This window comes from Dipodomys ordii, unplaced genomic scaffold, assembly GCF_000151885.1.
Source record: "Dipodomys ordii isolate 6190 unplaced genomic scaffold, Dord_2.0 Scaffold40, whole genome shotgun sequence".
NCBI classification, from domain to species: Eukaryota; Metazoa; Chordata; class Mammalia; order Rodentia; family Heteromyidae; genus Dipodomys; species Dipodomys ordii.
Window position 1 is genome coordinate 4208605 of NW_012267256.1, and position 23144 is coordinate 4231748.

General features: G+C 43.5%; 1 protein-coding gene across 1 annotated transcript in view; it reads left to right on the forward strand.

Moving 5' to 3' along the window:
* Gnaq (guanine nucleotide binding protein (G protein), q polypeptide) overlaps positions 1-20563 on the forward strand; it is a 152055-nt gene extending 131492 nt beyond the window's left edge. The window contains exons 5-6 of the mRNA XM_013018459.1: positions 11541-11694; positions 16997-20563. Coding sequence (XP_012873913.1) covers positions 11541-11694; positions 16997-17187 — 345 coding nt within the window. The 3' untranslated portion in view covers positions 17188-20563. The remainder of the gene's footprint in view (positions 1-11540; positions 11695-16996) is intronic.
* The last annotated feature ends 2581 nt before the right edge of the window (positions 20564-23144 follow it).

The window sequence follows — 23144 nt, forward strand, 5'->3', positions numbered from 1 at the left end:
CAGCACCACTTCCGGCTTTTTTCTTTTTGCTTATGTGGTGCTGAGGAATGGAACCCAAGGCCTCAGGCATGCAAGGCAAGCACTCTACCACTGAGCTACCTTCCCAGCCCCCATTTTTCTTAAATTTTTAACTGCAGTTTTTAAATTGTCCAAGGCAACCAAATCCTCGTCTAAAAGAATGCTAATTTAGAAATAGTCCAAATTATAAAACCACTTTTATTTTAAAGACAAAATTCAGAGGTAGAATAACAACTCTAGAAACGCAGCGAGTGTGCACAGATACTTGGGAGTTGGGAAGTTTAACAACAGACGTAGATGGTCTCACAGAGCAAGGAAGACGTGATCCTTGGAGCCAAGATAGAGAAAGATGAGCTCTTCCCAGCACTTTGTGGGGACAGGAGCATGGTCTACACTAAGTAAGCTCTGCACGCTGCAGTTGCATCTATTATAAACACAGCAGACCGGATCTAGATGACCCCATATTCCCTGCTAGCTTCACTCCATAATGCTTGAGTGGGAGTGGAAAGCTTTTGCCTGTTCAGATCAATCCTATAAAACTCTCAGCTTGCAATTACATTTATCTAGCAAACATTTCTTGTGTATCAAGTCACCGTGCCCAGGGCAAGGGATTGCTACACAGAAATGAGATGATACACTTTTTCCTTGTTACAGAGACTTTTCCTACCAAGGCCCTAAGTGAAACACCGGAACTTGTCTAATCTTTTCAGATTTGCAGGCTTTACAGTTTTAATCATACTCTTTGACTCCTGCCATTTTTGCTGCAGGACATGACTGGCAGTTTGCCTAGAGACTTCTCTACACGGTGTTTGTTTTATTATCTGTGTGACAGTTCAGCTGCAAACAGAGCACTTAACTTACAAAGGACAACGGGTTTTTAAAAATGAAGTTTTCCTTTCCAGTGTGTGCATGCTAAGACTCAGAGGAAGTCATTTTGTCACCCAGCTTTACAAGAAGCATTTCCAAGCACATTGTGATACATGAGTCTATCACACAGCCTGCAACCGTCATTTTTCAAGACCGAGGTACCTCGTTGCAGATTTATTTTTACAGTTCCCTTGGCAGGGCCACAGTTCCTGAGTTCTTGTTAGAATGAATATAATGACTTTCTGTCACTGGCCTGTTTTTTGTTTCTTTTGGAGGTCTCGCTGTTCCTTGCCTCATTTCCTAGTTGTTCTGGCAACAGCTACCAACTTGAAATGACAGGAAGTGAAAGGTCTTCCTTGTTTATCACGAGGAAGGAAAAGCTGTTACAGAAGATTGTGACCCTGATGTCCGCAGGAGGGCAGCATTAGAGGATGGCCTTTCTCTCTGCCCCTCATCCCCAGCACGCACACACACACACACACACTCACACACACACCTTCCCTTACAGTTTCCACTTAAGGCTGGTCGAAGTGGCAGGCCAAGATCAGAGAGAAATCACAATTCAGAAGTACACAGGACTCCAGCTGCAAAATAAGCAGCACATGCACGCACACACACACCACACACATCCTTGCCTGGTTTTCTGAAACACACTTGGCTGTCTTCAAAGGTAGCGTGTATGTTACTGAAGGGGAGATTATCGGATGTGCTTGTTCACTTTACAGGTTACAGGCCAGCACCTAGGGAGGTAGTTGTGACCCAGGATCTCTTGAGGCCTGTCTTCAATTAGGGAAGGTATTCCACCCTCCCTTGGTTATTTCTGCCCTTTGGGTATCACTTCTGACAAAAACCCATGCAGCTCTTAGGAAGGCATGACCACAAAGAAAGCTGGGAAAGTCAGGAGAATGGGCCGCAGTTTGGGGAGAGGCCAGGCATTACTCGCTGGCCTGGGATAGAGTTGGAAGCAGATGGCTTCTCTACCCCCTTTGATCGTGCAATGAGATTGTTCCGACCTAGAGCTGGTGGTGCTGTATTCACTGTACTGGGGCGGGCGTATTAAAGGAGTACACCAAAAAGGAAATACTCGCCAAACAAAAGCAGTTCTATCTAGGTCTCTACTTATTAAACTCAATAGGGAGTATGTATTTAACCCTTGTAAAGTAGTATTACTTGCATGTTTACCTAGGTATGTGTCCGTTTTCACCTTAGCAGTTTTCATTCTTTTCATTTGCCCAACAGAAAAAGTCCTGCTTATTCACCTCAGCAAGATGATGGGCCTCACTTCTTTCTGTTGGAAGAATCTGATTTCTCATAATGGGCGGGGGGGGGGGGCAGCTCCATCCGTGTGATATGCTTGACTCCTAGCACAGTGAGCCAAAATCTACTTATTAAACACATTCACATCTACTGTTTGTCACTTACTGTACATTTGCCAGGTGCATACTGTGTGTCTGATCTCCATATTATTTTTGGCCAGAGCAATTTGCAGTTTTCTCTCTACAACAAGGAAGATCTGGGAGTTTCAGCAAAGAGTTTCCCTAGAATTACAGATTTGATCGCTGTTCCAAACTGACCCACTGTCCATGACATCTTAGTGGCAGGCAACTGCGACCTACAATCACTGCAAGGCATCAGGCTCTTGTCCTTAAAAGCTGCGGTTGTGGTGGCCAGGCTGGACAGGAGTCCTTGGGAGAGCTGTTGCCAATTCCCAGAACAGTAGTGGCCCCTTTGATCCAGTAATGTTAGGGTAACGTTAGCCTTTAGTATGCTTCCACCGAGTGAATTTTTAGATCCTCACTACCTGGAATGACTGACCGTCTTTAGAAAAGGATACCATTTGAAGTGCACTAAAGAAGATTTCAAAGTCTTATCTAAATGTTGGCATCTCTTATTTAAAAACGATAGCTGAAAAAACTGGTTCTGTTCCTGTGTCTTCCTGCATTTTATCTCAGTTCCTCACTCATTGATGCCACCCAGCCTAGTTAAGTAGATCCACTGTGGTGGGACTCTGAGACAGGGAAATGGAATCCTGACCTTACCATCGCATGAGGTTGTTTGCATTAATGGATGTACCGCAGGAAGCACTTAGAGCAGATGTGCAAAACATGAGGTCTTACACAGGAATTGCAAGATACAGACACATTCCTCGGGTGAGGGAGCGTCCTCTAAAGCTGCTTCACCTGATTCATGTCATCTAGTCGCTGCTGTGGGTGGGTGCCTGCAGCTGTCATGGTCTTCTTGGAATACTTACTGTTTTCCCAACGGACTTCCAAGTATCGTCCCCTTCTTAACCTAGCTTCTGTCAAAATTAAGGATTTTTGTGGATGATCTCTTCCTGGTCTGTTTTTGAAAATGGTATAACCAAAACTAGATATATGACTGCCAAATGTCAAACAGCAATCAAGATGTCCTTCCTTTTTTATTTTTAAAATTTTGTTCATTCATTCGTTCATTCAGAGATAGGATCTCACTAGGCAGCCCAAGTTGGTCTCCACCTTGCTGTACAGACCAAGGTAGCCTCAAAGTCATGCGTCAGCCTCTTAAATCTGGAGATGATAGGTGTGTACCAACATGTCCAGTGTCAGAGTGCCATCTTATTAATCTACTTACCAGTCCTACTTTATTCTTACTAATCTCTTTTCCTTAATAAAATATTTAGAAGCAAAGCAGGGGTAAAAGGCTCTGGTTTTCCATGCAGTACATGTCAGCTCTACACCCTGAGTCATTCCTAGCAATGAGCTTGTCTTCTGCTTGGCTGTCTTGCCTTTTAAGTTGTTAAATGTTGGTGTGAGTAGAAGGGACAGTTGGAAGGTTTAGAAGCTCAACTTACAGTTGAATGACATGTTCAGACTTAAAGAAAACATAGAAATATATAATATGGCATAGCTGTTAATCAGTCAGAAAAACTCACCAGCCTAAAATGGACATGACTCATAAAGTAAGGTTCACAGTTTGCTGCACAGATTCATCTTCAGGTTGAAGTGTTTCTGCTTCACGATGTGTAGTTTGGACATCTGGGATGCTTCTTTTCCTTTATGTGGTCCATTTAAATAACAGAACCAGTACTAAGCACTGGTTGCTCAAGATTTTAACCTTAGCTACTTTAAAGGCTGAGATGTTAGAATGTCCATTTGTAGCCAGTATGGACAGACAAATTCAAGAAACTCTTGTCTCCAAATAAACTAGCAAAAACAAAAACCAGAAGTGGAGACAAGGCTCGACTGGCAAATCCCCAGCCCTGAGTGAAAATTCCAGGCACAAAGGACCTGAGTTTAAGTATCTGAACTGCAGAAGGCGGGCAGGGGAGGCTAGTTTCACCCCTGTAATAGAAATAACCTAACTTTCTAGCACCTGACTTGTAACTGCTAAGTTTTCACACCAAATCTATTTATCTGTACGCCTTAAGGGTTACTTGACCTCCAACTGTACTCTTCCATGGCTGTAAACGTGTGGCTCCTCACTGGGTCTTCATAGTGCCGAAGGTTGCGCATCACTTTCTCTGATCTGTGAGGAATGAATCCAGGGTATGGGACATGGTGAGCAAGTGCCCCACCTCGGAGCCCTACCCAGCCTTTGGCTGACCTTGTCCTTGATTATTTCCCATGCGCATTCTGGGGTCTGCTCATGTGCTCTCTGGATCTTCCCTTAAGTCTTCCTACATTTCTTGTTTTCTTCTGATACCTGAGTGAACCTACGCCCTTCACTTCCCACCAGTTCTCTTCTACTGCTAGAAGGAATTGATCTGTGCAGTCTGGATGTTCTATTAGTTATACTTCAAAGGACTTAGCTATGTTGTATTGACCTCTGTTCTTCAGTAGCTGTTAGCTTCTGAAAGAGATTTTTTTAAGCCTTTTAATATGCAGATCTAATAGAATATTGATATTATTTTTAGTGTTTGTCTGACTGCAACTTTACCAACAAAACGACATTGCAGATTTTTGTTTTTTGGTCGGTCATGGGGCTTGAACTCTGGGCCTGGACACTGACCCTCAGCTCTTCAGCTCAAGGCGAGCGCTCTACCACTTGAGCTACAGCGCCACTTCTGGTTTGCTGGTGGTTTATTGGAGATAGGAGTCTCACCGTCTTTCCTGCCCAGACTGGCTTTGTACCGTGATCCTCAGATCTCAGCCTCCTGAGTAGCTAGGATTACAGGTGTGAGCCACCAGCGCCCAGCCTGACATTGCAGATTTTTTAAAAATTCTGAACATTGAAAAGCTTTTCCTCCCCTCCTGATAAAGACTAAAAGGGAGGGGGAAACTTGTCCCTGGGACAGAATATTTAACTCTGAAACCTAACATGACCATCAGTTCTCAAGAAGTTGTTCATGGGTGCAGTTAGTGCTCCAAGCTCTTAGCCTGTCTTAACTTCTGTAAAACCCTTCTTACCTTCTGTACTGATTTCTATTATGTTGACGTTATACAGAATGCCAAAATTTAATAAAAAATAAGAAAAAATAATTCATTTTTTTCTCAAAGCTTGTTAAGCAAAGCATAGTCTTCAGAGAAATGTTTTTGTTGAGGTAGTCCAAATATATTTGGTGGACTTGTTGGTGGACTACTAATGAGACAAGTTGAAGAGACTGATTTTGCTTGAACTCAGAGCCTCAAGCGCTTGCTCATAGCTGGCCGTCTCCCACTCAGACCGCGCCTCTGACTCAAAGAGACAGATGTGTTCAGCAGACAGTGCACAGTGCATGTGTCATCTGAAGGATCCAGGCTGTACAGTATCCTGTCAGTGTCAGACTCCTCAGAGATAAAGGAAATTACTGAAACCTGAAGGCAACACTCATCACAGAATTTTGGCCAGGAGTTTACCCAGAGTTCCATAAACTACCATGCAGTAGATACAGTGCCATAGCTGTGGGGCTTGCAATTCCCATGTTTGTTCCCTGCCTACCCTTCGCTTTTTTGGCCAATCATCAGGAGAAATGTGGCAGGAGGGGCGGGAAGCAAAGACCATACAGATCCACCCAGAGACCATTACTCGTCTCTCATAAGCTAAAAATATTTGAAGAGATATATTTTAAAGCAGCTCCAAAGGAGCATGAAAAGTATGGTTTCAACTTCAAATGAGGACTATTTCATAATAGTCCTGTTGGTTTGAAATGCCAGATGTATAGTTTTAAAGCATCTGGAAAGGCATTTTTACATGTGTAGAATATTTGAATAAATAAATTGCTCAGGCAGCAAACACCAAGCACATGAATTAAAACATTAACTTTCTTTCTTGTTTCATCCTGTAAGCCATGGAAACAAAGAAAGCAGAAGCTATTTTTCCTTAAAAATAAATGTATGTGCATCTGTGTTGTGTGTATGTATATACATGTGTGTCTATATGTGGCCAGACATGTTTAGCTCTTTAGGAGGCTAAGATGCATTTCTATCTAGAAACCTTAGATCTGGAGGCCGTAGGCAAATCCATTCTGTTTCTCTGCTTCTCTAAACATCCTGGACAGGTAGACTGTGTTGACACATATGCAGAAATTATAGTATGAAAATCGTCCGGAATTGGCTTTGAGCCTAAAGAGCATGCCGAATTTGATCTCCATTGTGCATGCAACAATTTGCAAAGCCTAAGAAAATGTCTGAGGAGAGGATGTGTGTCTGTCTCAGCGCAGTGTCCTTACCGTTTCTGTTCCTGTTTGATCTGCGTGGCAGCGGTGGGCTGGCTAAGGCTCTGTCTTTAGTTATTTCTCACGGTGGCCACTCCATTTACCTCGTGTCTGCTGTTTTCTTGGTTTGCTCTAGGATTGTGTCTTAAGCATTTTTAGAGATGTTGCAGCTACTCCCTTGAAGCATTATGTGAAATTGACAGAGACCTGGATGATTTTCTAGTGTCTTATCATTCACGTGTGTCAAGATCTGAAATTATATGCAGCTCCAGATGATGGAAAGATATCACTGGCTTTACCACTTGGACGGTGATTGAGGTTAGCAAATCACTTACCAAGAGGGTCTTGCATAGCAATTTTGCCACCAGTGTCTAGGGCCTTTGAAAACTATTCTTCTCAGATTATATATGGCATTGTCTCAATGCATAGACTGTCTCATTCTGTCCTCAAAGAGCCTGGAAGGGAAACTGAGGCTCAGCCACCTGCCCCTAGTCACAGAGAGTCCCATTTCAAAGGGAGGTCCCGGCTCACAAGTCCTTCACCAGGCTGCCCTATCCATGAGCACCCTCTCCTTGCACACTTTCAAAGAGCAGATTCCTCTAAGCTCCTCTCCCTAGCCTCCCCTTTTCCTGCTCCCCCCCCCCCCACAGGAGTTTGGCATTGAGTATGTGTTGAAATCTAGTGTGGACATCAGATACGACATGTAACAGTGTGATCTTACTGGAGATAAGAAGACAACACAGCAAGCTTTTCCCTAAAAAGTCAAGGGAGGAAAGAAGCAGGCAAAAAACTGGGCTGGAAAATTATTTTCATAAAGCTTTGGCGTAAGTTGTTGTCGAGTAAACATAAGTAAATGAAGTAAATACTCGAGAGAATTTGTTTCTAGTTCCTTGTTAGGGATTTGAATTTTTTTTAATTATTTGATGTTTGCTAAATTGAGAATGATAATAAATTTCGATAAAAGGTTCCCAGTGTCATGGGTCATTACATAAAGTAACAAATAAGTTAGTTCATCCCAGTCTTAATAATGATCTCTTATAAGCTAATTTAAAAGATGGTTTTGAATGAGTTGTTTCTGAGAAGATTTTTGTTGTTGTTGCTATTGGAAGTGAATTATGGTGTTTAAATTCCCAAAACACAAAAGCCCTGTATTCTAATGATCTCCTTTTCTGGTCAAGTTTCTAAACAAATGGTGTTGAGAAAAATGGGGGTTTGGCCAGGTGCCCGTGGCTCACATCTGTAATCATAGCTAGTCAGGATGCTAAGACGTAAGGACCACAGTCAGAAGCCGTCCCAAGCAGGAAAGCTCATGAGACTCATCTCCAATAAACTACCAAAAGAAAAAGCGGAGCTGTGGCTCAAGTGCTAGAATACTAACCTTGGGAGGACGGGGGGGGGGGGCGCGGGGGAGGTCTGAACCAGCACCTAGGCTCTGAGTTCAAACACAGCACCGAGAGAGAGAGAGAGAGAGACGCAAAGGAGCCCTGAGCTAGTTAGTAGACATTACAATGTATGTGGTTGGCAGATGGCCTATCCTATAGCACTGAAGATCTGAGATTCACAGTATTATGAATCATCGTGAAGTGTTTTCCTCTTGTGCTGAGTGATCCGTATCACAGACACACTCATGGATTCATTCCTTTACTCACTCATGTAGTACACTACATGTCCCTGGTCTCCCTTTGTAACAAAAAGCTTGAGCCACCTGACAGCTTCTGGTATCGGTGAGTGAGGCTGTGGTGCACTCAGACCCTGTGCATCTTAGATACTGCACTACACCTCTCCATCCAGGAGAGCTACATTCAAGTTTTTCTGGGTTCCTCCATTCTTCTGCCTGTGTTCAGCCCGCCGCTGATGAGGTGATTCTGCATTTAAGGCCTCATTTTGGTTCACGGGGGAATATGATTCGAGGTGGTGTGTCAAGATAGTAACAGGAACAAAAAAATACCAAGAGAGGCAGGCAGGTGGCTATATCAGGTAAAAGAATTAAGGATCTCAGACTCGATTCATTCTTTGTTTAAGAAAATGAGTGAGCTTTGTGAAAAGAGCATACACTTATTATAAGCAAAATAATGAAAAGTTGCAAAAGGTTTTGAATCTGATGTTCAGATCCGTTTCAGTGTTTACTGCTGACTTTTAACAAACAGAATCACCAACTTTACAGGAAGACACAAGGAAATGAGCATGAGCAAAATCAAGTTCCATTGCAGCAGAGCTGCAAATGTACAGATATAAACCATAGTTCTGGTAGGCTGTTGGTAGTTAGTTGGTAGGTAGTTGTTTAATATATATTAAATATATAATGTATATATTAAACAACTGTAGTTTCTTTTTTAATTTTGTGGTTGTACAAAGGAGATGCATTTACCAAAGCAGTCTGTGAATGCCGTGCTTCCCGATTACCCCTCCAGCCCCCTCCGTCCCTGCCCTCCAGTCTGTTGTATGACTGCATTCTCCTCCCTTCCGCGCCTCATTCGCCTCCCCCTCTCCCCGGGACCCCACAACCTCTCTTGCATGGACCTGTTTCTTGGTGCTGATTTTGATGGGCTTTGACCGAGTCTTTCTAAAAGATGAGACTACTTTAGCTCTCGAGAGTCTTTTCATTGCAGAAATTTGGACTAGACTATAGCATGAGGAGTCCTGAGCTCTGTCAGCTGGATCTGGCCTTTTCCTTCATCAGAGGGGACTTGGCCCCTGGAGCCCTTCATCATTTCATCCAGTTGTTTTATTGGATCCACAGCGCTTCCACCCCTGCATCCCTCACAGGCCGGGCGCGGCTTCTCGGCTTCTGTATGTCATTAGCACGTTCCTGCACCTGTTCGAGATGAGAAGCGTGGGGACCCCTTCACAGGATTATGGTTTTCAGTTTTCTTTCTCATCGTCTCCCTTTCATCCCATAAGATTCAACTCAGACCTGCCTTTCTGTGTAAGCCTTCTCTGCCCTGTTTCCTGTGCCCAGCCTCTTCTCTTCATGGCGCCGTGGGTCCACTCTGGGCCTGAGTTGCGTCCTGGCGTGGCTGTTTTACTCAGTTCTGCAGTAGGGCTTTTGTCGCCAGGGTAAGCATGTGTCACACACATCGCGTGAGGGTGAAGTCCACCTGGGCCTTGAGGGATTAGGACGGAGGATGGCATTGTGCAGTGAAAGGTGCAGTCTCGCGGGTGTGCCGGTGGCAGTACTGGATGCTCTTCTCTAGGGAAGAGGCTCGGGTTGCAGACGTTTACTGGGTCAATACCGGACTGGAACCTGGAGCTTTATCCAAGCATGGGTTAGCAGAAGATCACATTACCAAGCAGTACTTCTTGGAGATTACACTGCTTGAAAAGTGGTTTGAATAAATCCTTTGGTTTTGTCTAAAGATGTCTCTGAGAATTGAGTTGGGATGTGAGGAGTGAGAGGCGTGAGAACCCCGCCCAGTGCCCTCTGACGACCCTGAGGACGGCCGTCATCTCACACCGTCCTGCGGTGCGTCCCGGGGCTGGGGCTGAGTGAACGCTTCACATTCAGCTTCCCACCCATGGCACAGGTGACTCACCTGTCCGTGGGGACTGGGCAAGTCTGACACTTCTGTAGCCACGTGGACTGAAAGAAGTGATCCCAATGTGCTCAGATCCGGGTGGTTGTGCGCGTACGGCTCTGAGCCCCTGGGGCTTCTGTGTTTGAGGGGTGGAGACAGGCAGACCTTCGCTTGCAGCTCCTCCATCCCTTCTGTCCTCCACCCTAGCTTTCTCACTGCACCAGCGCTCAGGAGAAATGGTAGGTTGGTGACCCGAAGTCCAGCACCACCTTCAGCCCCACATTCGCCAGGTCGTCCTGCGCGCTGCACAAAGCTCCTGAGGCTCTTGATTCTCTTGCAAATTCTTCATGAAAGGAAAGTTTTTCATTCTGAGTTGCTAGCAAAGGTCCTGGGGTTGACTGGCTCAGTAAGATGCGTCACCACAGTGAACACCAGGAAAGGGGGAAGCCCCTTCTGATAGGGCCCTGAACCCTGCAGGCCGCTCAACACTGGGGCTTAGCCTGCTGAGCCGCCCCTGAGCCGTGGAGTTAGGCGCTGTGCCAGGCAGGCTGTTGCTGGGCCTGAGAAAGAAGCGTGCAGATAGATTGTCATCCTAACAATGTTTGCACACTCACAGCTCTTAAGTTCTCAGGAGATTCCTGCCTTTACTTGTGACCCAGTGTTGATGCTGGTTCAGAGAGACAGGGAAAGGAGTTGAAGAAGCCGTGAGACTGGCATTATCTGACTAAGGAGCATCCTCCATTAGCATCTTCACTTACCACAAATTGGCTGATTTCCTCAAGAATCCCTTGAGGGTTTCTGTTTGCAGAGTAGGCTTGAAATGCAGCCTCAGCTGGCAACACGTCCATATTAATGCTGGAGGTTAGAAAGACTAAGCTGTCTTCCAGGAAGTTACCATGTATTTCTCCACAGTTATGTCTGAAACTTATGTGAAGCATGGAACTAGTGTACAGTGATAAACAGATGCTTATCTTTTCCCATGTGCTTGTTTATTAATGGACACACACACACACACACACACACACACACAGGTGTGTATTCTAGTAGTGATTGGGCAAAGAATTAGGACTTTGTTTTGGATGTTCAAAGCGCAGCTAATCATGAAAGCCCAAATTAATATATATTAGGAAATGAAAGGGAAAATGAAAAATGAGGCTTGGTATTTAGTGTTTAGTTTATGCATTAAGTACTTGATCATGAATCAGAAATTGGGGGAAAATTTATGACTATGCGCCAGATACAACATGATTGTCTAGACTGCATTGTTTTTTCCTTTCAGCCTTCAAAGTTAATTCAGGAGATGTTTTTATGATTATTCTCCTCTGCTTGTCAGTCTGAGAGTTTGCATAATGAAAAGAGCCAAATGTATGTCATGAATTATTTTCATATAAATTCTGGTAATCCCAACTCAAAGCCATAAAAATTGGGAAGCATACAGAAGAGTCAGGCTCAGAAAAAAAGCACAGTTCACAGACCGAGTCATCAATCATGTGATTCACTTTTTGTTTTTCTGATTTTTTTTCTTCCAGAATCGAATGGAGGAAAGCAAAGCACTCTTTAGAACAATTATCACATATCCCTGGTTCCAGAACTCCTCGGTTATTCTGTTCTTAAACAAGAAAGATCTTCTAGAGGAGAAAATTATGTATTCCCACCTAGTTGACTACTTCCCAGAATATGATGGTAAGTGGGCCGCAGGGCCAGCAGGCCGCAGGGCCTGCAGTACAGTTACGGGAGTACTGGTTCCTGCTTGCCCTGCTTGCAACGACATAAAACATGTTTTGGTAGTGGTGGTGGTGGTCGTCGTGGGGCTTGAACTCTGGGCCTGGGCGCTGTCCTTCAGCTCAAGGCAAGCGCTCTACCACTTGAGCCACAGCGCCACTTCCAGTTTTCTGCGGGTTCATTGGAGATAAGAGTCTCATGGACTTTCCTGCCCAGGCTGGCTCTGAACCTTGATCCTCAGATCTCAGCCTCCTGAGTAGCTAGGATTACAGGCGTGAGCCACCAACACCCAGCTAAACAACTTATTTTCTAATGCAAAACGTAGCCATCGTAGTCACTTGGTTTTTTTAGGCCTTTAGACCAAGTTCGTGAGTGTGTTTGATATCCTGTGTTACCCATGTAAAAGCATGATGCTTCGCGCACAGTGAATTTTCAGGAAGCACTTTCTGGACTTCATGGTCCAAGGAAGTCCCTCCATCCTTCCAGTGGTCACTGTCCCTCGGCTCTTGGAAGCACTTGGAATCTGCAGTATCCACTTCAGTCCTCCATGGCTTGGTTTTATTTGATTCACCCTTAGAAACTGATGCTGCCTTCCCAGCTATGCTGGGAAATTCTGAACAACTGGACACCCAGTTCTGAGAAGCGCTCAGTAGCTGACTAATAAAGTGCATCCACATCAAACCTCCCCAGGGAAGATGAGACTTAGCCACGGCCCTGTGTGTTTTGAGTCTAGCTTAAGAGAGGCAAAGCGTGGCCTGATACCTGGTTTTATAAATAAAGTTTTATTGAGACACAACCATACCCATTCCTATGGCTGCTTTCATACTACAGCAGCAGCAGTAGATAGTTGTGCCGTTTACAGACAGACAGTTTGCCAACTCAAGTTGGGATAGCAATAAAGAACATGCACTTTGATATATTTCAAAACTCTACTTCTGCCACTTATTGGCTGTATTCTTTGGACAAGTTTAACTCTACTTAGTATCCTCCAGCGTATGAAAAGGATTGGAGTCATACCTAACACAAGCAGCCAAATCTCGAAGTACTTGTTACACCTGCTGTAAACTCTCATTGTGTCATTATAACATAACATCGTTTTTGTTAAGTGCCAGCAAGAAAAGTGTTCGGTTGGTTGGTTGATAGAAGGCCTTGAAGTTAGGGACCCGTGCTTGCTTCTGGGCAAACGCTTCACCACTTGAGCCGCACTCCAGCCCTTTGCGTTTAGTTTTCAGATGAGCTATTTTGTTCAGGCCTGCTCCTCTCTCATAGCTGATATTACAGGTATATACTACCATGTCTAGCTATTGGTTCAGAGAGGGGGCTCACTGACTTTGTGTGCAGGTTGGCTTTAGCTGTCTAAGAACACACAGACAGGTGGCAGGTGGGAGCAGCTTTCTGTGCCTTGGAAGTGAAATTAAATATGAGCTGGTATTCCCATCTACCGAAAATCTACAGAGGGTGGAGTTGAAGCGGAGGGTGAATTTGGCGTGTCTGAGACAGTTCCTAGGTCGTAAGAGGTAGTACCCTCTTTGGTTTGCAGTGTACTTACAACCTCTCTCGGGGAGTCCATTTTTCATGCTTTGCTATTCTTCTGAAAAACAGAAGAATACCTTAGAAAGAACAGAAGAATTCCTTAAATACTGATTCCTTCCGATTTGCCACTCACCACCGGAAGGAGGTCATGAGAGCCTGAGCCTGTCCCTCCGTGCTCTGGAAGCGTGGAGGACTGAGCTGCAGCCGCCGCCGTGGCCTTTCCCCGCAGCTCTGCCTGAGGGGCCCCGGCGCACGCTTAGATTCCCTGGCCTCGCACCCCCGGCGCACACCTGTCATTTTTCTCAGAAATGACTGAGAACCAGCAGACTGAAGATGGCCACACGGTGCCAGCCCGTGGGCCTGCGTCCTCTCCTGCCTCCAGCAGGCCTGCCAAGGACAGATAGCACTGCCCACCCACGTTGCTGAAGACCCGTGGCCCCTCGGCCCCAGCCGGCAGCCACACCCTGTGGTGGGCACTGTTCTGCAGTGAGACTGATTTTTCAGTGATGGGTGTTTGTGGAACCGTTGCTGTCTGTCTTCAGCGTCTTTCCAGTCTCCATACAGACCTCTTGTGGCCAGTCCAGTCCCCAGATTGCCCAGCCTTCCAGTATCCACCCGCTGCAGATGGTTGAAATGTGAAGCCGTTTTTAACTGTGAGACAGACACCCAGCCTTTTACGCACTGTGCCATAGAAAACTTGGCCAGAGGCGAAGAAAAGACATTGGCTTTGTTTTTCTCCAAGCAGAGGCAGCTGCCATTTCACGAGTCTTAAGCCCTGGCACTAGGAGCTGAGAAGTCCGGAAAGAACGCAGGCGCACTTTGCAGTGGCATTGCTGTGCTAAGAGTGTTTATAGTATTATAAATTTCACACTCTTTTATTTCTGCACTTAACAAGGTTTTGATCAGAATGCATGCCATTTCTGCATTTCTTTTCAGGAAGGGAGATTACCACTTCCACATGGGCTTGAATTGGGAACTTGTTCATAGAGCCTGGGGAATTCCCGTCCTGCTGTGCTGTCTATAATGATTGCTTTGTAGTTTATGTTTATTCAAATAACATAATTTATGCATAAAAACCATAATATACTCCAAGTGCACTTCAGTGAACTTGAATCTAGTTCTAGTTTTCCTTTAGAATTAAAAGGTAGTTACAGTCCCTTCCTTTCAAAATAATACCATTTCTCCCGCTTCAACATTCCACTCATGTCTCGTTTTAACTATTTTCAGGATAATTGTGAAAGGAGCACTTCAGTAATTGTAGAGGACATTGTTTTCTAGTGGTGCAGCATTTTTATGTAATACAGTGCCAGCCTTCTTAATCACTATCTAAAGGTTCAGTTCTGACATAGTCTAAGTCAGTACATGTGCTCATTGGCCAAACGAGGAAGGAAGACCAACCTGCCTGCTTTCATCTGCGTTTCCTCGGCCCTGGCTGTGTGGGCTTGAGCTGGCTCGCAGCACAGGGAGGGACACCTGGACGTGAACTGCCCCCACGGGCTGTCTGGAGCTCAGGATACACTTCGTTAGCCATGGTGGTCAGTCCTGACACCTTTGTTCTCAAAAGTCCCTTTATTCCAGCTCGCATATAACAAGAACATGGTCAGAAAAGGCCAAGTTGTGGAAGGCGGTGCTGAGGGAAGGAAGTGGGGAGAGGAAGTCAGTCCAAAGTATTCCTGTGCTGTGGTAGAGGTCACCTGTAACAGCATGTCATAATGTGTAACACTGTAGAGCTGGGTCTGGGGGTCATTGATGCTACTCGTGTGCAGTAAGTTTTAAATTATACTTTCAGAATCTATCAAATACATTTCTAACAGCTTGAGATATGATTCATCTGTGATATTAACTCACCCACTTAAAGTATAAAATGAATGGTTCGGGTGTATTACATTATTTTCTTGATTACAATAAAATACCATACAAAGAGCACAAAACTTGTGCTCTCAAGCATTTGCAGTGTGTAATTCTGTGGCATTAATTATATTTACACTACTCTGCAGCCATTACCAGTATTTCTAAAATGTGTTCGCCGCCCCAACTAAGTCACAGCACGCCCCCCCCGCCCCTCCCTCAGTCCATCCCAGTCTCCACTCCACGTTCAGTCTCTGAACCTGCCTGTTCTAGATACCTCTTGTAGATGGAATCATACAGTATTTGATCATGTATGATAACTTTTTACTTTCTATAATGTTTTCGAGGATCTGTGCATTGTATAACAGCTCTCAGAATGCCATTCCTTTTATAACAGGGTAACATTTCATTGCGTGGATACTCCTTTTGGCGTACCATTCATCACTGATGTTTCCCGCTATTGCTGTCATTCAGGACCAGTGCTGTTAACAGCCACTGGTGAGAGGCCCTGCTCTCAGTTCTTTTTTGTATATACCTAGGAGTAGAATTGCTTGACTCTTACAGGAGTTTTAGCTTAGCTTTTTGAGGAACCATCGGACGGTTTCCATAGGAGCTACACCATTGTACAGGCCACCAACAGTACGGGAGTGCACGGATGGGAAGGGGTATCTCAGTAAAGAAAGGGAGTTAGACATGTCTTTGGGTGGGGAGTGGCGGGGAGTGGCCATCCACATGTGTGCCCGTCCTAGGGCTTGAACGCAGGACCTGGGCACTGTCCCTGAGCTTGTTTGACCCAGGCCAGCTCCACGTGCAGCTTTTGGGTGGTTAGTTGGAGATAACGAGTCTCATGGACTTTCTCACCTGGGCTTGCTTTGAACTGTGATCGTTAGAGCTCAGCTTCCTAAGCGGCCAGGAACACAGGCGTGAGCCATTAGTGCCCACCTGCTTAGACATCTTTTTAGTGATTAGTGATCATTTTTGTGTGTTTTCTTATGAAACAATAGATTCATGTCTTTTATCCAGTTTCTAATCAGGCGGGTTGCTTTTTGGTTAAGTCGTGAGTCCTTTATATATTCAAGATGCTAAATCCATGCACAGATGTATTTACTTTTGATGAAGTCCAGTTTATCTTTCATTTTGCTCTTTTTTGGTATTAGCGATCCCAAGGATCCAAAGCAAAATTATTATACACACTTGTGATTTATTCAAATAAATATAGCACAGTTCTTTTGTAAAGTGTCTAGGAAAGTGCTTAGGACATAAGAGACCCCAATAAATATAAGAAAATGCAAGCCAGCTTTCTTAACCATCACACCTAGTGAACTGAATGCAGAGCGCAGCATGAGACTGCAGCGGCCGCTGGACCGGGACCTGGACGTCAGGAACAGGAATCTCAGTCCTGAGTGACATTTCAGCCTGGAGAATGTAAAGCAGTTCATTATGATGAGTCTTAGGGGACGGCGAGAGGTCTCGAGGCAGCCGTGTCTGTATAGAATTGACCCAGTCCACCCACAGCAGCAGAAGCAAACTACCACCCCCTTCTGAAGAGACTGCCGGGGTCTCTGTGTACCCAGGAATCAGAGGGAGGAAATGGAAATAAACTTCATCTAGCTTTTGAGTCATCCATTTGCATCTATCCACATTTTGTGCATGCATAACTGGTTACTTGGATGGATGGATGGATGGATGGATGGATGGATGGATGGATGGGCAAGTAAAGCCACCAAGAGGAGAGATGCCACACAGTTGTATAAGGCAACATACATGACTATAATAGATCAGACCTGTTTGATCAATACAAGCGATCTTTATTGAATGAATAACAAACAGATGTGTTAACGGGTCAGCTAACCAACGATCCCTCTCCTCCCTTGGCTAACAGGACCCCAGAGAGATGCCCAGGCAGCTCGAGAATTCATCCTGAAGATGTTCGTGGACCTGAACCCAGACAGTGACAAAATTATCTACTCTCACTTCACGTGCGCCACAGACACCGAGAACATCCGCTTTGTCTTTGCTGCCGTCAAAGACACCATCCTCCAGTTGAACCTGAAGGAGTACAATCTGGTCTGATGGGGCCGCCCAGAAACCTGCCTCCCCTTCCCTGGTGGGCTGCTGAAGATACACAAGAGGGACTGGATTTCTGTGGAAAACAATTTGCATAATACTAATTTATTGCCGTCCTGGACTCTGTGAGTGAGTCCACAGAGTTTGTAGTAAATATTATGATTTTATTTAAACTATTCAGAGGAAAAAACAGAGGATGCTGAAGTACGGTCCCAGCACATTCCTCTCTTTTTTTAGGCAAAACCTTGTGACTCAATGTACTTTAAATTCTCAGTCCTGTACTCCACGAAGATAAGCGTTCTTTCTCTTTCTCTCTGTATCTTTCTTTTCTATTGAGCAAAACAAAGCTGATTTCCCTTTTTCCTCAGCCATACCTCCCTACTGATTCCTCCCCGCCCTCCCTCCCATTACACATTAGCAGCCTTGATTCCTAGTTCCTCTCTTGGTCAAGTTTTTTTCTTGAATGATACAGTCAGGACAACATCATTCAATTCAAGCCATCTTATATCAGCTTGATTTAACAGTTTTTGCTGAAGGATTATATGTATTCCTTCTATGGTTTTAAATGTATTGCTCTGGATACGTATCTAGTATTTCTTTTTAAATATGCATTTTATCTTGTTGCCCTTGGACTGGGGGTTTTGTATTTCAGCCATAGTTTGATGGCTCAGAGAAACTCGGTGAAGTCAGAGGGCCTGAGCAAAGACACACACACAGTCTTTTCTTTTGAAGTTCATGTGCCATGTTCTTCCTCCTTTTTCGCTTTTTTCCTCTTTATCCTCTCTAAAATCACAATACCAAATAATATGCCAACAGACACTACATTCCCCCAGTGGCTGCTACCTTTTCATAGGTTCTTCTCCTGTTTTTATTTTTTTCCAACTTTTCCTTCCCTCTTTTTTCTCCTTTGTGTTTAGGACACAATTTGAAAATGATTTTTTATTTTGAATATGTGTTGCCAAAGCTGGCTTTTTATAAAAATAGAATGCATTAAGAAGAGCTTAACAATGAAAGCCAGTGTCTTAAAATATAAGAGGAGGACTGTGAAGCCGGCAGTGACTGGCTGAAAATGAACCTGGAATACCAGTTGCCAAGCAATTGGGAACTCACTGTAAATTTGACTCTCATGGTCCATTCTTTTATTTGCCCTTGAGGTCACATTGTACAGTGTCCACATCCCATGTTGAGTGTCCAAATCAGCAGTGTAGAAAAAATACCCGTGATTCATCATCAAATCTGGGTTGGGTTTTTTTTTTTTTTTTTGGTCTCTTTCTTGAAGCAAGTTTTACTTACTCTTTATGTTCTTTAAGTTGAAGTAAGTCTGCCAGAACTATTGATTGATAGTATTATCCTGACAGTTTTAACTTGCAAAAATAAAAAGTCACTGCTAGTTTTGACCGTCAAGATTTTCTTGAACTAGTGACTGGTTAAGTTGAACTTAAGGAAGATTTATGGACCTAACTCAAAAGTAACCTTTCAGTGTTTCATCAAATATATATTTATGTAACTGAACTAGAATTCTACATGTGCAACTTTTCAACAAATGCAAAAAATACAACTTGTATGGAAAAGCTTCTGTCAAGCAGCTGAAGTTGAAATGTGACTTAAGAAAGTAATCATGGTTTTAAAGCTGCCAAGGAGTTAAAATTAGGCCAGAGTACTGGTCTCAATATCATTTGGCACTAATCTAAACTTCCACCAAAAACACTTTGGCAGAATAACCCAGGGGAGGGAAAGAATTACAGCTCATCAGACAGTTCCTGACCAGTAAGAAAGAGCTCTCACTCTTCTCTCCCAGGTTACTTTTGTTTTCCGTGCTCAGAAAACATCTGTAATTTAATGAACAGACTGTAGGTATAGTGCAATTCTGAATGCTCTAATCATTGTACATACATCTCTCTTGATACTGCAGCATCCATACTGGCTTTGTAATCATTAATTTTTGGCAGATTGAATGTGCTGTATTGATATGTATCTATGTAATTGTATTGTATGTCTTATAGCTAATTCACATTTTGAATAATGTTATTTTATTTACTTTTTTAAGAGAGGAGAATGTAAATTTGTCAGTTTATTTCTGACTAGGGATTTTTTTTTCCATTTAGAAAAGGAGAAGAAAAAAAACTTACTATCATACAGAGCGGTACTAGCATCGTGCTGTATAAAATCATTTGCACATTCCTGAGTAGAGGTATACTGGTTACATGACCCAAAGGTAATTTCATAGCAAAACACATAAAAATCAGTCAGAGCTTTTATACAAACATGGAAACCAACTTTGTAGAACTTTTGCCATTTGATCTAGGATTGGAATATGAGCTTTTATACAATTCATATTCTTATTTGGCAAATGCACAGTTTAGTATTACCTCTCTGACGGCCTTTATTAGAAAGGCAGTTTTAGAAGCTATTGTGATCCACTAAGGAAATGTTTTAACAGCTAGAGACCACTGCTTGCCTGAAAGGGCGATCTGAAATTTGGTGCAGCAAAACAAAACAAAATTTTAAACAAATAAAAAGAAAGAAAACAAAAGTAAGCAACGACATTGATGGCCTACCGTGTGTATAAAGAAAACCTCATCACAAGATCATAGTGTTACAGTTCTAGGGGGATGAAGATATTCTGTTTAATAGAGCTATAGTAGATGTAGTCGATTAAACCTGATCTCAAAGCTCGAAGAATCTGAGCAAAACAAGGAAGGATTGTTATAGTTGTCTTTATGAAATTAGGATGGAATTTGCTATGCAGAGTTGAGGTTTGTGGCTTCACTGCTCATCCTGGGGTGCATGACAGGCTCCCTTCTTTTGAGAAAGGAAAAAATTGATCACCCTAGCTGCAGTGATAAGTAGAAACCTAATTGTATTCACACCAGTCCGCTGGACTAAAAGGGTTTTTGTTGTTGTTGTTTGTTTGGTGTTTGGTTGCAGGGGCCGGGTGGGAAGGGATCCTCCTGCTTTCTGTTCTTGGGGACTGCAGCTTCCTGTGCGTGGGCACTGGGCTCTGTTGTTGATGCTCTAGGTGATGGGGACTTGTGGTTGTTTTCTGGTGACTTGGGCATGTCTTCTTCAAAACACAGAATACCAAACACAGAAACCTTTTCAGCTTACCAAGGCCAGCAGCCATTTCATGACTCACCTAACACACCGCAGTCTACCAGTTTACAGATGATTTCCCCCCCATTTTTTGGTGTGACTTGGCAGTTCGGACACACAGAGAATTCCTTATTTGTAATTGGAGGTTTGTACTATGCCTTACAGAGCTTAAATTCAGAAGTCTGTGCCTCATCTCTGAAACAAAGGGAAATAGCACATCCATTAAAAGTCAGTGAATCCCCTTAGAAGTCATTGGCGTTTTTTTTTTCTTTTTTTTTTAACATTTCCACAAAAAAAAAGCGCTGTTGAATGTCATGAGTAGACTAGAAAGAAAGAAAACCTTAGGAACCTGTATATGTTGTTTACTAGCAGGTGATATCTACAAAAGGTGTTTGGAAAAAACCCTGAAAATCTCTCTCTCTCTCTCTCTCCCTCTCCCTCTCTCCCCCTCTCCTCCCTCTTCCTCCCTCTTCCTCCCTCTCCCCCCTTCCTTCCCTCTCCCTCCCCCTCATCTTTCTCTCTGTCAGTAGACTAGCAGGCCTGATATTTTAAAAAGGTAATTCAGCTAAAGGGCAATTTACTTTTTGTACTTCAGACTATCTTGATTGTCATGGTGTACAAACTGTAACTTAAAAATTTATACTGCCACATGATTGTACATTTTTAGTTGTCTTAAGTTAGGAATTGGTAAAAAGTTATTGATGCTGGATTTGGGTCAAAATGACTATTATTTGCAAAAAAATAATAATAATGGGAAGAAAGGGCTGCATAATGAGACACTGCGAGACTCATACTGGTTGGAAATTCCCCTGAGATTACCTTCCGGTTACCTTTGATTTCCCTTTGTTTTCAGTTTCTCAAAAAAAAAAAAAAAAGAATGAAATGAAATATAGCAGAATGTTAACCCATATAAAAATAAAGTGTACCCAAATATTGTAATGTATATTGCTGCTCTTCTTAAAATCAAATAAGGGTTTTTCAAACCACTTAATTGGTCATGAACAACATCTCAATTGATACAAATGCAATGTACTTGGTACACATTCATCTTTTCTTCCAGAAATCTCTTTGGTTCAAAACACATCAAAGATTAAAACTAGTAATATTGTATGTTTATCTGTGTCTGCATACTTCCAGCCTAAGTGGTGTTTAGTAGATCTGTCCTGGTACCTGTGTCTTTGGGATTCCATTTCAGTTCCATGCAGTTAGGAAAAGAGCTGTTGTAGTTGTCTGTGATTAGCTAGAGGTTTTTGGAGCCAGACACCTGCTATTTGGGAGATAACTTAGCACCAAGTCCACACTTGTAAACCAACCATTTCCTGTTGTCTTCCTCGCTACCACTGCCCCTCAGTGACACTCGGCCTCTCGAATCATATATCCGAAGTGTGTTACACGCTCTTCTCCTCACCCTCCTCATTTGCAGCAGCACGTCCATTTCTCTGTATGGTTCCAGCCTAATAGTTGATGGCATTTACATGTTACACAGCAGCTCTTGGGTAAGATTGGATCTCACTTGGCTAAAGGAATTCTGACTTCCATAGAAGAAGAAACTACAGGAAAGTTATTCCTTAGTCGAACACTTTTCCAGGTTTGAGAAAGGCAAGTGGGAAATGACTGTGTAACTCGGTCCACATGGCTTTGATTGGAACTTGTTTGGGGTGGATTTCTTTTCTGCAAAGAACCCTAAATGCAGCTTCCGCATCCTCCCTTCATTGCGTTGGAAGCCCTAACTAGACCTGTGTATTTAGGGAGTTTTGTCACAAAACATTTTTAACTTGCAGTATTTAAAAAGAATCATATTTACTGTTCTTAAAGTGTCATTCAAATGCATGTATTGTCTATTGTTTGGGGATGGGAACTAGTTTTGCAAAAAACACCTAATGTTGTATAATAATGCCCCCAATGATCTTGCTGGTTAAAAATACAGTATTTTTGGCCATAATTTTGTACTACAGCATTCTTCATTCTTGAGTTTTGCTTCCCTTGAAATTGCCTCTCAGAATTTTTATTATGATTATGATTATTGTAAGGAATATTGGATTTCATCCTTGCTTCCTTAACACTTGGTTTTTCCAAAGTAGAAAGGTGTAATGGTTTCTAAAGCACACAAAATCCTTTCTCAGTGATGTGCAATCAGAAACAGTAACTTCTGGTAGTAGAAACACGTGTGTTGATAGAATATCACATTTTCTTTCATACTTGGGCTTCTGACCCCCTGTTTAGAAGTGTAGCAGCTCGGCTCTCACAGCTGCGCTCCAGCCACAGGGAAGGTGGAGATAAGGAGGATTAAGGTAGAGGCCTGCCCCAGGCAAAAACGAAACTCACCCGTTTGCACAATGAAGCCAAATTGCAAATTGTGGTGTGACTTAGCTGTGTGGAAGGTGTTAGGGAGGAGATTCATAGCCCTAGGCAAATAGCTAGAGACCTGTTCTGTAAAATAACCAGTAAAAGGTCTGGGATCCAGAGTCCACAGCTGTGGGTCCTAAGTTAAGCCCCAATAGCACCAAAAAAAAAAAAAAGTCTCCCTGCAGACGTGTCAACTCTGTGGAGAGGCAATCTTCTGACCAGTTACATCCCCACCTTGCCCCTGGCAGATGCTGCAGTAATGCTAGGAAGCTGCTGGAGCACCTGTAGTTTAGGCTCCCTGTGGGATAAAAGGCCTGGCTTCCTTGGCTTCCCTTGTTTCTTTTCGCTGTAGAGACACCTCTATAATGGCGAGGTCTGCTAGGCACAACCTCTTTTCCTCTCGTCCTCTCCTGTGAACTAGAGAACTGGTGTGTATACATGCCCTCAAAGCCTGAGCTGAGCAATGCCAAACCTGCCCCCGCTGCTGGTGATCAGTTTTCTGGACTCCAGCCTTGCTCATGACG